The sequence below is a fragment of a genome, unplaced genomic scaffold, assembly GCF_019419815.1.
Source record: "Pyrus x bretschneideri cultivar Hongxiangsu unplaced genomic scaffold, Pyrus_bretschneideri_v1 Contig41, whole genome shotgun sequence".
NCBI classification, from domain to species: domain Eukaryota; kingdom Viridiplantae; phylum Streptophyta; class Magnoliopsida; order Rosales; family Rosaceae; genus Pyrus; species Pyrus x bretschneideri.
In genome coordinates, this window is record NW_025999735.1 from 1104741 (window position 1) to 1121019 (window position 16279).

Genomic DNA, 16279 nt, shown 5'->3' on the forward strand with positions numbered 1-16279 from the left:
AAATAGAGTAAAGTAATTGGTACAGTTTCATAAATAGTTTCTCTTTCTTGGTTGGGTTTCATAAATAGTGTCTAATTATTGGTCCACTTTCATAAATAGTGCCTAGTTCTTGGTCATATTTCATAAATAGTGTCTAGTTTTTTGTCCAGTTTCATAAATAGTGTATAGTCCACATTCATAAATGTTTTCACCTATTGCTTTAGTTTTAGAAATAGTGCCTAATTCTTAGTTTCGTTTCATAAATAGTGTCTACTTATTGGTTCAGTTTCATAAATAGTGTCTACTTATTGGTCAAGCTTTATAAATAGTGTATAATTCTTAGTTCAGTTTCTCAAGGTTTGAAACTTATACCCTACTGCCCAAAATAATGAACCCAGAAGTGATCATTTAGATTAAAACCTTGAAAAGATTATGTCCTCAATAATTATATTTAAAAATATGTTTTTAACTACCAAATTAAAATTCCCTCACATTTTTTACATACCTACAATAATTACATGTAGTTCTCCATCCAATTTCTTTAGCATGGATTTCATCTTTGAGAAATTTTTCCTTGTGCCCATAACACAAGCGGTATCACGTGTTATTATGTAAGGAAATTTTATTTTTTATGTTATTAATTTTTTTTAACACAAGAATCTCACCACTTGTATAGAGACACGTGATGTACAACTCGATTTCTGGGTACATTGAAAAATATCTCGTCATCTTGACAACTATTGAGAAACAACACCACAAAGATAAAACTGAGAAATGTAATTCAATTTGAAGTCTTTCTCTTATTCTAAGCCAAAAAAGAAAAAGAAATCTCTTAATGATAGCTGGCAACAAGAGAAAAAAACAGTGGAAAGGGGGCAGGGGGTGTGGGGGGTACACGCGCCCAGCAAGAGGTGTTTTTTATGTTTTATTTATTTTTTATTCTTTTATCCTTATTATTAAATAAAATTAGTATATAGTTTTTTTTATTAAAATGTAAATATTTGAGGTCATTTTCATTAGTTTTCCACATAATATTAGGATGTAATTAGCAAATTTTAATTAATTTAAGGACTAATTTTTCTAAAAACATAGTTTAAGGACCTAATATTTACTTTGATAATAATTTAGTTACTAAATCAGTACGTTCCTCTATTCGTATGAAATTCCAAAAATAGTCTTTGTCTTTTACAAAATTGGACGCGCGTTGCACCACTAGTATTTTCCTTCAATTATTGTGAGCATTGCTTTCTAATTTGCTAGACTTTAACAAATGGACTATTTAGAGCATTGCTTGACTTACATTTCCAAGCCAAGCTTGAAGCTACCGCAAAGTAGCTTCAAAGAAAGATAACAGCTCCTTCTGCCTGCATGTGTTTGTCTGATGTTTTCAACTGTTATTCCAAGACCATGAAAGGTTACTTTCGCCTTCAGATTTCCTGTATTCCTGCTCCATAATTCTTTTCACACTTGCGTTTTTATGTTCTCTGATTTTAATTGCAGCTTGTTAGAAGAAAATAAAGAGTTACGCACCCGCCTCCGTTCTTGTTTACTTGCAGCATGTTCTTACTTGCTCAAGCTTAACAAAAAAAATTAGGTATGTCCTTCCGTTTCCTTCTTTGATTTCATTCTATGTTAACTGTTAATTCAAGGGTTGGTGCGTCTTTAGATTTTCCGTATAATATTCATGGGAAGTGTTCTATTGGTCACTTGATAATTTTAATTAGAAATATTCCTTTGCTCTCCTTCTCATGCTGCTCTCTCCTCTCTGCGAAATCTGAATGAAAATTTCTGGAAATATTCCTCATCACTTTTTGAAAGATATTGCTGGATTTGTGCGATTGAAGATTTGGTTGGCTCATTCATCTAATATTCCGGTACTGAAAAAGGAAATCCCTACTCCTGTATGAAAAAGGCAATCAGTTTCTTTGCAATTTGGCTTTTTTTTTTTTTTTTTTTTTTTTTTTTTTTTTTTTTTTTTTGTGGTTTTGGCCTGTTCTGTACAGAAAGTGTAGCTGGAAGAAGAGTACGATAATTGGAGCTCCAGATGTACATAATTATTATGTGGTACTGTGAAAGGAGAAATAACACTTCAAACAGAGCAGAAATATTTATTGTGATCGGAACACGAGTGGTACATCACGTTTTTTTATATAAGTGGTGGGAAATTGTATTATTTAAGTTATTAAATTTTTAGCACATATATCCCATAATTTGTATAGTAAGATGTGGTGTACCATTCTATATACTGGTTACACTGAAAAATCTCTCTGAAAGAAGGAAGAAAAATAAATTCCACGTCCAATTATTTCGGATAGGATTTTTAATCGGTCTCGTTGTACCACGTATCATTAAATAAGAAATTACAACCTAAAGTATTTGAGAAAATATAAAATTATGGTGTAAGTTGGAAGATAATGATAACATATTTATAGAAAAAATTAAATCTTTTTTTTTTTTTAATTTTAATTTCTTTTCGGATTTTTTATTCAAATTATTTCCCATGTTAGTCAATTCCCACATCTCTCTAGCTCCCTCTCTACCGACGCAACCCTTTCCCCTCATTTTTCAAACCTCTCTCTCTCTTTAATCTCTCGACACTCTCATTCTCTTTCTACAGCTCCGAGAGCTCTCATCCTTCCTCTTCTTCGAAACCGAAGCAAATCAAACTAACAAACTCTGAAATCTCAATCCCCTGGCTAAGAGGAACTTGAATATATCTTTGCATGCATCATCAGAGCACCATTTGGGTGATCCACCATTGAAGCCGAGAGCTTCAAGTTTCCATTGCTCAAACCCAGGTGAGGTTATTGCCCTACTTCAATTGCTTGATTTATTCTCTAGTTTTTTATGTGTTTCGAGTTGAAACCCTTAGGTTTAGTCTCTGCCATTTGTATGTGGGTGTATCATCAGCCTCGGCGACGAACTTCGACGAAAGCCGTTGAGTTCGAAGCCTGCTAGGTTTTACATTTTTTTTAATTTTTTTTACATATTTTAATTAACTTTTTACATTTTTTTATTAATATTTTATATTGTGGCTGACGTCGCCCTGACGTCAGCTTGGCGTCACTGGCCCTCGGGCTCTCGAGCCACCGATTCGAGTCGGGCCTCTCAATCGGGTCCCCCCTCATCCACACACCCGCATGCCCTGGAGCTTGCAGCTCTGGCTATTAGGTTGCAAAAGTCGCCGGTCCATCGGACTAGAAGTCTTGATGGAGTTGCTCTAAAGGAATGAGGATTGAGGGATCGGTGTTTAGCTTTAGGGTTTCAGACTGAAGAACGTCATCGACCAATACGAATACAAACCTTCAGAACAACACGCCGTTTTCTAGTATTACATATAAAACGATGTCATTTTTTACAACATTTCGGTTCGGTTCGATTTTTTTGTTTGGTTAGGTTTTTTTCAATTTTGGTTCGGTTCTCGATTTTTTTAAGTTCCCGGTTTTTTTCGGTTTTTTGAACCCATCCGTATTAATCATACCCTTTTCACGTGGCGCTCCATAATTTAATTACTATTTCTCTTAAAATCAATCAAAAGTTCATCTGCACTGTTAGGAAAATTGCGATGGACTTGTAAATCGTACGTACATTGATGATCTCGAAATAATTTGACATTCCTTTTGCTTTTGCTATGCAGTCTCCAAAAGAAAGCTTATTAGAAGGCATAAACAAAACGAAAAGAGTTGCAGTCGATCCGGAGCTCCGGTATGTACTTTATTTCCTTGTATAATTTCATTTAGAAAATTATCATTTGCACTCTAAAAATTAAACTGTCCAAAATTTTAATTTCATTTGGGAAATGTTATTTTCTTTTGAAAATTTTGTTTGCACTTCAAACTGTTGTTGCAACCACCATGTCCACTGATACCGCCGCTATCTTATACATTACAAAAACATTACTACCAAAGACAAAATCATTACTTTTCATTATATATGTCTCTAAGCTGCATATTAATATAACTTTATTTGTCAACCAAAAATTAATAAAATTACTAATATACCCTAGTGTACATAATTGATATTAGATTAGAAAAAATATATATAGGCATTAAAGTAATTCACACAAACAAGTTTTTTTTTTTTCTTCACCACAAATAACCATAGTTTTTTTTTTTTTTTTTGTCAAACGATAGATTTTGTTAGATTAACCACCGACGGAATTTGAACTCACGCCATTATGTAAGGACTCAACAGTCAACGCCTTTCCACCACTATGGTAAAGAGCCACTTGCAAATAACCATAGTTTTACTCCTACACTTTTTCTCTTCCATTCCCTACTTTTCCCCTTTTTAATTTTAATTTCAATTCTTTTTTCTTATTAAAATTCCAATTCTTTTTTAAACTGTACTTTTATCTAGTATATATGAATACTAGACATGCTTTCAATATTTTACTAAAAATTTACTAGTATATGGGCACACACAAAGTGTGTGAGAATTTTTTTTTAATTTTGTTTTTGAAATAGAAGGAGAGAGGAAGAGAGTGATAGAGAATGTGGGAGTGGGAGTTTTTTTATTTTTTTTATTTTTAAATTAGGGATATGTTAGGATTACATGTAGGTAAGGCTTTGAAAAAAAAATGGCAAAATTTGGTTGTGTGAAATTACATTTATGCTCCATATTTTTTATTCATGTTCTGTTTTAATTGGAGGGTTAAATTGGTAATTTTATAGAATTTTGGTTGACAATGAGTGTTTTATTAATTAGTAGAGATTATAAAATTAAACTAACTCGTGCATTATGTAGTTATAAAAATGCAAAATTGCAAGTGGCCATTTATCACAGTGATGGAAAGATGTTATGTCCTTGCATAACGGCGTGGGTTCAAATCTCGACAGTTAACTTACTAACGCTATCGCTCGACTCAAAAAACGCAAAATTGTATTTGTCTTTTGAGCCTCCTGTCTTTTTTGTTTGCAATACTATTTTCCAAATATCATTTATAGAAGGGTAGTTCTCACTTTACTACCTTGAAGTATCGTGATTTTCAAACTCTCATATATAAGTTTTTTCATCTTAGTCGTGTACCTAAAGTTCAAATTTTGTGACACTTTCATACTTTTGTTAGTCTGGCCATCCGAATGTTAGTTAAAGCGTAATGTGGTGCCTACGTGGACGGTGACTGTGCAGTGACTTGTCGCTGTGGCCTACATGGATGATGGTCGTGCATAATTTTTTTTTTTTTTGGCTAAAGCAAAATAAAATTTAAAAAGTAAAACATTGGGATGTGGAATCAACGGAGCCCCAAAGTCTCATCCTTCTCCCTCTTCAGAAATCAGACTGTGAAGTCTGATTTGAGACCAAAGTAGTCTAAAATTTTAACTCTTTTCTTTGATGAAAGTGTGAAATAGAGGAGGTGAAATTTAAAACCAAAGTTTGTGGAATTTGGAGGGTTTTGTTGAGAATTTGAGTCCAAATTGGATTGTGGGAACTAAAAACCAGAAGGTTATTGGGGATCTGAAATGGAGTTTTTAGAGCCTTGATAGGCTTTGGGTTGTGCTAAGATAACACCAAACTAATTGGAAACCAACTCAAGCCAACTCACAGGAAATATATCAATTGAAATATAAGAATAAAAATAGAAAAGACATCAAGATTTAACGAGGTTCCTCAACAGTCAGTGTAACTAGAGTACGTCATTGCAGCAGTAGGAGCTCACCAATAATCCACTATCAATCAAATAGGAGTGTTTATAAAGTGTTTGACAATCTCACAACCCAAAACCCCAATACACCCTTTAGCTCTTACACACCAAAGAACCAAATAGAGAAGGAAATATAGTGAGTAATTTCTTCTCTATACGAAGCTCAAAGCTATTACAACAACAACTAATTTGATGGATGATTGCTAACCAAATAGGGTAGCAGCTGCAAATGACCTTTTACCATAGTTGTGGAAAGATGTTGTGCCTTGCATGATGGTGTGAGTTCGAACCCTGCCAGTGGCTAATCTAACATCTAACTTACTAACGCTATCACTCGACTCAAAAAAAAAAAAAAAAAAAATGGAGTAGCTCTCTTTTCTTCTCCAATAATGGGATTGTCAGCTCCTCTTAATTTTCCTCTTTTTTTTTTTTTTTTTTTGATGATTTCAAAAGGTAGGATTTGCTGCTAATTAAAACCCTAGCAACCTCACGTGGCTATCACGTGGGCCAATAAAAAAAGGCTCTTTCAGTGGGTTGTTCGGCTTACAAATAAAGGCCCACAATAATTTGGCCACATATTCAACAATCTCTACCTTGGCCATATTTTGAAAGTGCCATGACGAGCCAAATCAAAATAATCAACAATCAATACATAACCACTCCTAAATGCTAGCAAGAGAATAACTCATGCCGAGCCAAATGCTCTAAAACTTCTATTGCTTAACACCATCTTTATATAGGCAAAATGTGAGCCAAGTTCAAACAATGAACTACACTAACAACATTTGTTAACATATTAGCGGGGTTGTCTTTTGTTGGAATCTTCTGGAGAATGATCTCCCCTTCACCAATGACTTCAAGCCAAAGTTGTAAAACACATCTATGTGCTTAGTTTTCACATGATGAACTTGATACTTAGCAAAATAAATGGCACTCGGACTATAACAATGCACCTCCACCTACTTCTGATCAACCCCCAAGTCTCTAATATGTCCATGTATTCAAATGGCCTCCTTTATAGTTTCAGCAACTACCATATATTCAACATTTCCGGTAACCTCGTCTCCTCCATTGGTGCCACCCACTTATCCTCCAACCTTTCTTTGTCAACGACCCCACCCCAAAATCATCCTATTCTTTATAGTGAAAGCCATGGTAGCACTCCGTCGTTGTCGTTGGACTTCTCCGTCATGGAATTCACGGTAACATAGAAGCCCAAATTTCCCCAAATAATTTCAAACTCCTTTGTGATTTTTCTTCTGGGTGAAATTTCCTTCATAAGGTTAGTAAGATGAATATGATCTGTCATGGGTGATGAAATTTAGGGGATGGAGCTGCCATGGCTTCAGGAGAAAGGGGAGGGAGGTGGTTGGTGGAGGTATGGCAGCCTTTAGTGAGAGAGAAGATGGATGATTTTTTTTTGGTAAACCGAGAAGATGGATGTTTGGATACTAGTAAAGAGAAAAAGATAAGTGGGTGTTTGGGGAGAGTTTTATTTGAAAGGCCTTCCTTTTATGTTCTTCTTTTCCCATGCAAATGAACTATCATTTGCATGCATGCCGTCTCTAGCTACTACTATTAGTGGATCTCTCTATCTATATATTAGGCGAAAATTTTCATTGTGTTTTTTATATAAGTGGTGAGAATAGTAGCGGAACCAGACTATAACTAATGCGAGAAAAGTTCATTTATCTCTCCATCTGTACACTAAGCCGTATGAAAGAAATTGGACAAAAAATAATATAACTAATGCGAGAAAAGTTCATTTTTGTAGCATAATGGAAAATTTTAATCGAAAGAGAGGAATTAAGTCGTGAAAAGAATTAAGTCGTGAAAAAAGAAGAAGATTGAGATAATTATATAATAAGCACCAAACTTCTTTATAAATTCCTAGATTGAAATTGAACAAAAATTACTGCAACTATGAAGATAAATTCTTCCTCTATGCCACATATGCGTGGTTTCACTATTCAACAAATCATGCAAAAGGGTGACTAACTAAGGAAGGCTAGTTGATATAAGGATTTGGTTTCATAACAATATTATTGTAAAACACATTTTTTTTGAAATAAAATAAAGCTAGTTGGGAGGAAAAGTACATAAGTAAAAGATTACAAAGTATCCAACTAAAAACATACAAACAAAAACTAAAGGTGAGAAACTTCAGGATAGGCACATGCCTCACCTAGTCCTCAAGTGGCCCTGCCATTGGGTGAGAATTTTTTTTTTTTTAAGTTAATAACTTTTCAATCCATTATTTGTATAGTGACACATGATGTACCACCTCGTGTACCGATTATACTGAAAAATCTCTCATATATTAGGAGAAGACGACAACATACAAGAATACCATTGGGTGGTGTGGGCGGCAAACAAGATTCTAATAACATAACATAAAACTATTTTTGGTCCTATCCTATGGAACAAAGTATCACCAGGTGGTGCAAACAACGCAAACCTAAACACACACATAAATAAATGTAATGTAAAAACATTTCAAAATAGCTCTTTTAAAATAATAATACCAAATATATTTTCAAAATACGGAATTTCATAGTTATAATAGAGTTGTTTTATGATATCCAACATAGCGCTATTAATTTTTAGGATACAATTTCAACAGTCATCACCACCACAACTCCAACTGTCACCATCCAATGGGCGTGCCCCCATCACTATTACCACCAACCTAACCACAATTGCTTCCAGCACCACTCTTGTCATAACCACCATCTCCACCAACACTGCCATTATCTTATACATTACAAAGATATTACTATCAAACAAAAAATTATTGCTATCACATTTTCATATTTTCTTTAAAAAAAATCATTATTAAATTAATCTAACATATACATTATCTAGTTATATGGTTCTTTCAACACACAACCAAACACCTTTTAAACACGCAACCAAACAGCTCCTTTGTTCCTCCCTGCAACATTTTCACCCTTTTTCCTCCATCTCCCTTCGTCTAGGACCAATCACCATGGCTACCATTATCATACTTGTAAATACATAAAAAATTGAATTCTCTTCAAGATGAACAAAATTAGACACTCGGCAGCCTCCTAGCTCTGCTCGACCTTTCAGAGCGAGGTTGTCTCTGTTCCTAACCTCGCGTTGCTCGAGCTCATGACTGCCTGGATTTCAGTAGCTCCATCGTACCATCTAGATCAGTAGCTCTGTGGTACAAACTTCAAGTGGTGGTCTTCAACGAGCAAATCGTTCTACATTTCGTTCTCTGCCTCATGCACCGGCTTTAAGCGTGCAGATATGGTGTTTGTTAAAATGTCTCACTGAAATTCAAAGCAGATTATATACCTTTTTCATAGTTTTTAAGATTTGAAAACAGCTGCCTAAATTCCGTACCAAGAAAGTTTTTTTTAGTATAATAATTGTACGTGGAAACTTGTTCATGGTCTCGACGTCTATTTGCAAGTGTGATATAACCTTGTTTTTGCTTTTATTATGCAGATTTCTCCAAAAGATGCAAAAGAAAACAAAATGATTTGCATACTGCTATGTTTTTCTTCAAGCGTAGTATCGATCATGAGCTAAGGTATGACCTATTGTTTCATTCTTTTATTCATCTGCTTTAAAAATAAGGATTTCTTTCTCTTATCTTGAATTTTTATTTTGGATTCGTATACATTCAACAGATCGGAGAAGCAGACGAATTGGTAAGCTGAAGGTGCCATGGCGATGGAGATACTCACTGCAATTATTCCTACAATAATTGACTACACAATTAGACCAGTTGCACGCCAAGTGGGTTATATCATTTTCTACAAATGCAACCTTGAAGATCTAAAGAGTAAATTGGAGGATTTTGATTTTGTCCAACAAAAGATGAAGCATGAAGTTGAGGAAGTCGGAAGAAAAGTTGATCAAAAAGTGGAAGCTGATGTCCAGAAATGGCAGTCAGATGCGAAGAAGACCACTCTGGAGGCAGAAGCACTCTTGCATGATGAAGGCCGTGCAAAGACAAAGTGTCTCATTATATGTCCTAATCTGATATCCTATCATCAACGTAGCAGGAAGGCAACAAAACTGATGAAAAAGATTGAAGAACATGAAAATATAAAAAAAGAGTTTTCCAATGTTACTTACAAAGCTGCCGTAGAAGACATATCTGCCATAGCCTCGGACGAGTACGTGGTCTTTGAATCAAGGATTTCTATGGTGAAGGATATCATTACGGAATTGAAAAAACCTGATATCAACAGGATTGGTGTGTACGGATTAGGGGGCATTGGGAAGACAACACTTGCCAAAGAGGTTTACAGAGAAGCTGTGAAAGAGAAGTTATTTGATGACGTGGTTATAATTCTAAATGTAAAAGAAAAAAAAGACAACGAAACAATTCAAAAGGCAATTACCAAAAAGTTGAGGATGGATGTTGATGAATCTGTGGATATGGGAACAAGGGCGAATCTCCTACGGGCCAGGATAAAAGAGGGGAAGCCTCTTGTCATTTTAGACGATGTTTTGGAAAAAATTGACTTTGAGGCCGTGGGACTCATCGGTGTGCCGAACTGTAAGTTATTGTTGATATCTAGAGAAAGACAAGTTTTATTCCATGATATGCGTACACAAAAAAATTTTGAAATTGGATTTTTAAAAGAAAACGAAAGTTGGAGTTTGTTTGAGAAGATGGCGGGTAATGTCGTTAAAGACAACCGTATACTGAAAGAAGCAAGCCAGCTAGCAAAGAAATGTGGAGGTTTGCCGCTTTTGGTTGTTGCAGTTGCAAGTGCTTTAAGGGAAAGTAGTTTGGAGGAATGGAAAGATGCGTTGAGAAGTTTCAAAAGATTTGACAAGAAAGAGTTAAATGAAAAAGCATTATTGGCTCTAAAGTGGAGTTACGAAAAATTGGAGGATCAAGAGCTTAAGCAATTGTTCTTGCTTTGCGGGAGTAGCAGCAATTTTCTCAGTGACTTGTTCAAGTATAGTATGGGTTTGGGTTTGATAAAAAATGTTGAGACAGTGGAAGAGGCACGGACTACATTGAATGTAATGGTTAAAAAATTAAAAAATTCTTGCCTATTGCAGGACATCGACGATAGAACTGTTAGAATGCATGAACTTTTACAAGATGTTGCAGTCCGGATTGCAACTGATGATCAAAAAGCCTTTTCAAGAGCATTTGGAGATGAGGTGAAACAATGGCCAACTGAGGATTTCTTTGAAAAATGCACAACGATGTCCTTAAGAAGTTGCAAGATCCCCAAGTTTCCTGAAGTACCTTGGGAATGCCCAGAATTAAATTTGTTAATCTTGTCCACTAATAATATGGGCGACTCCCAGGAAATCCCAAACAATTTTTTTGAAGGGATGAAAGAACTCAAAGTGTTGGATGTCAGTGGAATCCGTATTCCGTCGCTACCTCCGTCTCTTCTATCCCTAAAGCTTCTCCAGACATTGTGTTTAGATCGGTGCGAGTTGGTAGACATAATTCTTGTTGGACAGCTAACAAACTTGAAAATTCTTAGCCTCCTAAAGTCCAGGATTAAAGAGTTGCCCAAAGAAATAGGGCAATTGACTCGTCTACAATTATTGGATTTGACCGGTTGCTCTGAACTTGCTCTGATCTTGCCTGGCGTTATATCAAGCTTGACAAAACTAGAAGACTTGAGGGTGGGAATAAAAAGCTTTAAGCAATGGGAGGGTGAAGGTCCCACTAGCGGAGGAAGTAATGCTACTGTTTCAGAGCTGAAGCACTTGGCTGAACTAACTGCATTAGACATACATGTTCCAGATGCTAACCTTCTTCCGGCCAACTTGTTCTCCGATAAGTTAGAAAGGTACACCATACTTATTGGTGATTGTTGGGAGTATCCTGACACGTACGGAACCTCCTCTAACATGCTAAAACTCAAGCTCACCAGGAGAAATCAATTCGACCGAGGTATAAAGTTGCTGGTAAAGAGATGTGAGCAATTGTACTTGGACGGGAAGGAGAGTGGGAATGTTATTTCCTTTCTATTTGACAGTGATGCTGTGGAACAACTGAAGTGTCTCCATGTTCAAAACAACGACGGAATTACATATGTCATTAACTTTGTCAGTTGGAGTTATTCTCATAATACCTTCCCCAACCTGGAATCTCTAACTCTTGAAGACCTTGTGACTTTGGAAAGTGTATGTTATGGGCAACTTGTAGGTGAGCCCTTTCAAAAGTTAAAAACTTTGACACTTCGGAATCTACCGAAGCTTATTGGTTTCTTTTCCAAAGACAAGCGAACGATTGGTACAGATGCCGACGAAATCGTTTTGGAGGAAGAAGTTGGTGGACCACCGAGACTTTTCAGTAATGAGAAGGTACTTTCTCTGTTATTTCGACCATATAATTCTTTCGTTTTTTTCAATAAGTCAAAACCATTTAAATGATTTATTAAGTTATCAGATTCTGATAACCCACAGTTTTTTATTTTTATTTTTTTATTTTTAGGATTTGATAACTCATGATATTCAACTTGATATTAAAATAAAGGAAAAAAAAATAAAAACAGCAGAGCGTAGCTCAGAGTACTGGGTACCTTTCCCATTCCCCTTCCTTCCCAACGCCACCATTCCCTCACGGACCACCACCTCTTAAAGCACAGCGGCAGCATCTCCCTTGATGACGTCATCGAGATCGCCAAGGTTATGAGGAACAGATCCATGGCCGGAGGAGCTCGCGGGAACGGTGAAGGAGATTCTCGGAACCTGCGATACGCTGGGCTGCACGGTGAACGGCAAGGACCCCAAGGATTTGCAATAGGAGATCGTCGATTGTGACGTCGAGATCATTCTCGACCGACAAGGGTGTAAATTCAACGAATTTTGCACCAAAAGGGATTTATTCTTCAATCTTCCCAAATTTAGTAGTCCCCTATTGTTCGAAGGAGCAATTAAATTGAAGGGCGAGGCTTTTGGGTTTTGATTTATGGATTTAAAGTGTGAAGGAGACGCAATTGATATTGCTGCTGTGGTGTTTCGGGAAGTGAGAGAGAGAGGAAGAGGACGAGCGGCTCCGTTTTCTTAACTTTTGCTTTTATTTTTATTTAATTTTATTGGGAGTTGATAGAGTTATGTTAGGGTGAAGTCTGTGGACACTGTCAAGTATTGAGACGCGTCATAAAAGAGAGTTTTTTTTTTTTTTTTTAGTTGATATTTAGATATTAAGGAGAGAGAGAGTTCGATTAAGCCATAGAATGAGCAATTTAATTTAGTATCGAATTCGTCATCTACAAGATTCAACCTAAGACCTCTCCCTCCCAAGTGAAGAGGAATACCGTCAAACCATAGTTTTTACTCTAATTTGTTCTTTGCGAATTAATGAAAGTACAAGGACTACATCCGTCTAGTAGCATGGTAGCTTACTTTTTAAATATATGATATTTACTTTATATCTACACATTTTGAATATATACGGCTAACAACAATGTAAATTGTAATTTCCTAATATAAACATGAATTTTGTTATGTGCGATGCAGGTTATGATGGCCAACTTAACAACTTTGATTGTGCATCAATGTGATAGTTTAAGATTCTTGTTTTCAAGTTCTATGGCTAAATGTCTTAGACAACTCAAAATCCTCAAGATATCCAATTGTCAAATCATGGAAGAGATAGTGGGAAATGAGGAGAATACAAATGACATGTTTGATAAGCTACGCCATCTAGAGCTACACCATCTTCCAAACCTCGTTAGATTTAGCTCAGGAAGTTACATTAAATTTCCGTCTTTGGGGTATTTAGATCTAGACGATTGTACTAAACTGGAGACATTCATCTTTGATGCTAAGAGTGAAAATATTACAACCAACAAAGAAGAAAGAGATATTGAGCTCTTTGATGAAAAGGTGAGTTATAACGTCACTTCTTTTCTTTATGCTTTTATTTCCAACTTATGCATGCATCCCCCTCTTGTGAAAAAAAAGGTTTGTTCACAAGTTCTAAAATGAATGTGTGACAGGTAGGATTTCCTAGCTTGGAGATGTTGTGCATATGGGACTTACCTAAGTTGAAGACAATATTCCACAACCAACTTCATTCAGATTCTTTTGGCAAGCTCAGAATTATGGATGTTCGTAGATGCCACAGTCTGATTAATATCTTTGGGCCAAGTATCATGGGAAGATTGAATGCTCTAGAGAGATTACAAATAGAGCAGTGCCAGTCACTACAAGTGGTATATGACTCATCATCTACCACTCAGTTGAATGGTTTTGAGTGCCCAAATCTAAATTCAGTTTGGATAGACTCATGTGAGAGTTTGAAAAATGTATTTCTCGCCTCAGTGGCCAAAGATCTTAAGCAACTAAATGAGTTCAGCGTCAAGAATTGTGGTTTAATGGAGGAAATTGTTGTGAAGGAAGAAGGACCACAAATGGCATACGAGGAGTTTGAGTTCCCTAAAGTAACAACTATGATATTTGATAATATGCCCCAACTTCGGAGTTTCTATCCAGGACTGCATGTTTCTAATTGGCCATCACTCAACATATTGAAGTTCATTAAATGTGGTGGTGTGGAGATTTTTGCTGCTGAATTTTCAACATATCAAGACAAGTTTAAGTTGGGCCACCCAATACCAACGGAACAACCTTTCTTTTTAATTGAGAAGGTAACCATACTTGTACACAACTTTTTTGATATTCGAAATTTTATGTAATTTTTACATACTAGTTAAACATGCACCATCAAGTAAATACATTTATTATGTTTTTAATATTAAAGTTATTATGCGTTGTCCAGTTTTTCAAAATATTTTAAAGCATGCTCTTATCGTTGATTATATTTCAGGGTAAGTCATTCCTCAACTTGGAAGTGTTGGTATTGGACGAGAACATGGAGATTTGGTATGAACCGTATGGTCCATTCCCGACAGAGTTGTTGAGCAATGTAAACACAATTTGTTTTGCTACTTCACATCCCAAGTCAGATGTTTTCTTTGAGAATTTACAGAATATTGAAATGCTTGTTGTGCTCTCTGCTCCTTGGAAAGAATTATTTGTCCACGACCACCAAGGAAGTAGTAGAGGGGAAACACATGAAGTTGAGACCCTCCCACGTGTAAAGGTTTTGCAGCTCAACGAAATGCCGGAGCTGATTCATCTAGGAATGGAAAACTCCCAACCAGGGGGCCCTGTTTTTCCAAACTTGGAAGTTCTATGTTTGGAAAAATGTGGTAGATTAGAGAATCTAGCTTCAACTTTGATACCCTTTCGGAATCTAATCTATTTGACCATACGGAGTTGTCACGGACTGCAATACTTAATACCTTATTCCGTGGCTAAGAATTTGCAGCAACTCGTGAGGTTGGAAGTTGTGTTCTGTCAAAGAATGGTAGAAATAGTAGCGAGCAAGGAAGATGATCCAGAAAATGAGATTACTTTCAGTTGCTTGCAATGTTTGAAGCTTTCTGGTCTACCAAGTTTGCAAGGCTTTTGCAGGGGAAATTGCATTTTCAAAGTCCCATCCTTCAAAACTTTGTTTGTCGAGGACTGCCAGCTGATCGACTTAAAGATTTCTTCTGATGGGTTACTCCAAAGTGATCCAAGACCAGGAAGACTACAAATAGCTAAGTGATTCAGAGGAGAATGATCGTGATCAAACTGTAAGTACTTCATTCACTAATTAAACAACTATTAATTTCACTCTCCAATTTTTCAGCTTTTTCTGAACCTTGAACCGTAAAATTTAGAAGTCTGATTTATTCATCTTATTCATAGTTGTTCAATCAGATTTCATACTGAACAATTTATGTGTTTATTTCGTCAACGAAATATATATTTCTACAGGAGCAGCTGATGATTGCAGATTCAAATGTAGATGTTACAATTGCAGGACTCTCTGCCAAAAAGGAATCCTCATCTTTTGCCTAGCGTGTTAAGGTTTTCCGATTGTGTGCAATTGCGTGTTTGTTCGTTATTTTCCTCTTCCTTTTGTTTTTCCTTTTTGTTTTTCCTTTTCAAGGAAGAAATATTAGCCTGGAGAGCAGACTGGAAGGCACTCTGATTTTCCTCGTTACTTGCTCTAACTATTCTCTGTGCAATTTGAGAAGGCACTGAATCATATTCCACGACATGTTATGCTTGTATTGACTTGTGTGTTTCGTCGTAATAGTGTGATTTGTATTTGGAGCTTTATTCGCTATATTTTTGGTTTTGGTGTTTGGGAAATAATGCTTGTGTGATTTCTGTAAACATTGATGCATTTGAAGTGGTGAAGAATTATAAATATTGCATATGTTAGAATAATGGACTAAATCAGAAATGCGCATATAATTTGATTCAATTCATTTCAAATAAGAACCAAACTAGAACTGCACATAAAAAGCATACTAAATTACCAAATTTGAACAATTTTAAAAATCAATTATTTTTGTTACAAATATTCTATTCGATTCATTTCAACCGAGCGGAATGGTGTTCTAGGATTCATACAACCAACCTCACTTAATGAAAAAAGGCTTTCTTGTTCTTCTTGTTGTTGTTGGTAAACAATTTCTGGAGATATAGTAAAACTGAGGTGCTAAGTTTTAGTATTGCAAAGTTGGGAAAAAGAACCATTTAGGAAGCTTCGGTCTTATTGTGAGGTTTTCTTCATGAAGAACATTCACCGTGTGTTAAGGTACCATATTGTTAGAGAAACTATTAATTTAA

The 16279-nt window shown here is 35.8% G+C and overlaps 1 protein-coding gene across 1 annotated transcript; it reads left to right on the forward strand.

Annotated features, from left to right (window-relative positions):
• Positions 1-9270: 9270 nt before the first annotated feature.
• LOC125469279 (disease resistance protein At4g27190-like) lies at positions 9271-15632 on the forward strand. Its single transcript, XM_048566438.1, is given in 7 exon segments — positions 9271-11947; positions 13106-13474; positions 13588-14238; positions 14418-15196; positions 15198-15231; positions 15416-15559; positions 15561-15632. Coding segments are annotated over 7 exon segments (4674 nt in total). The 5' UTR covers positions 9271-9322.
• Positions 15633-16279: the final 647 nt, after the last annotated feature.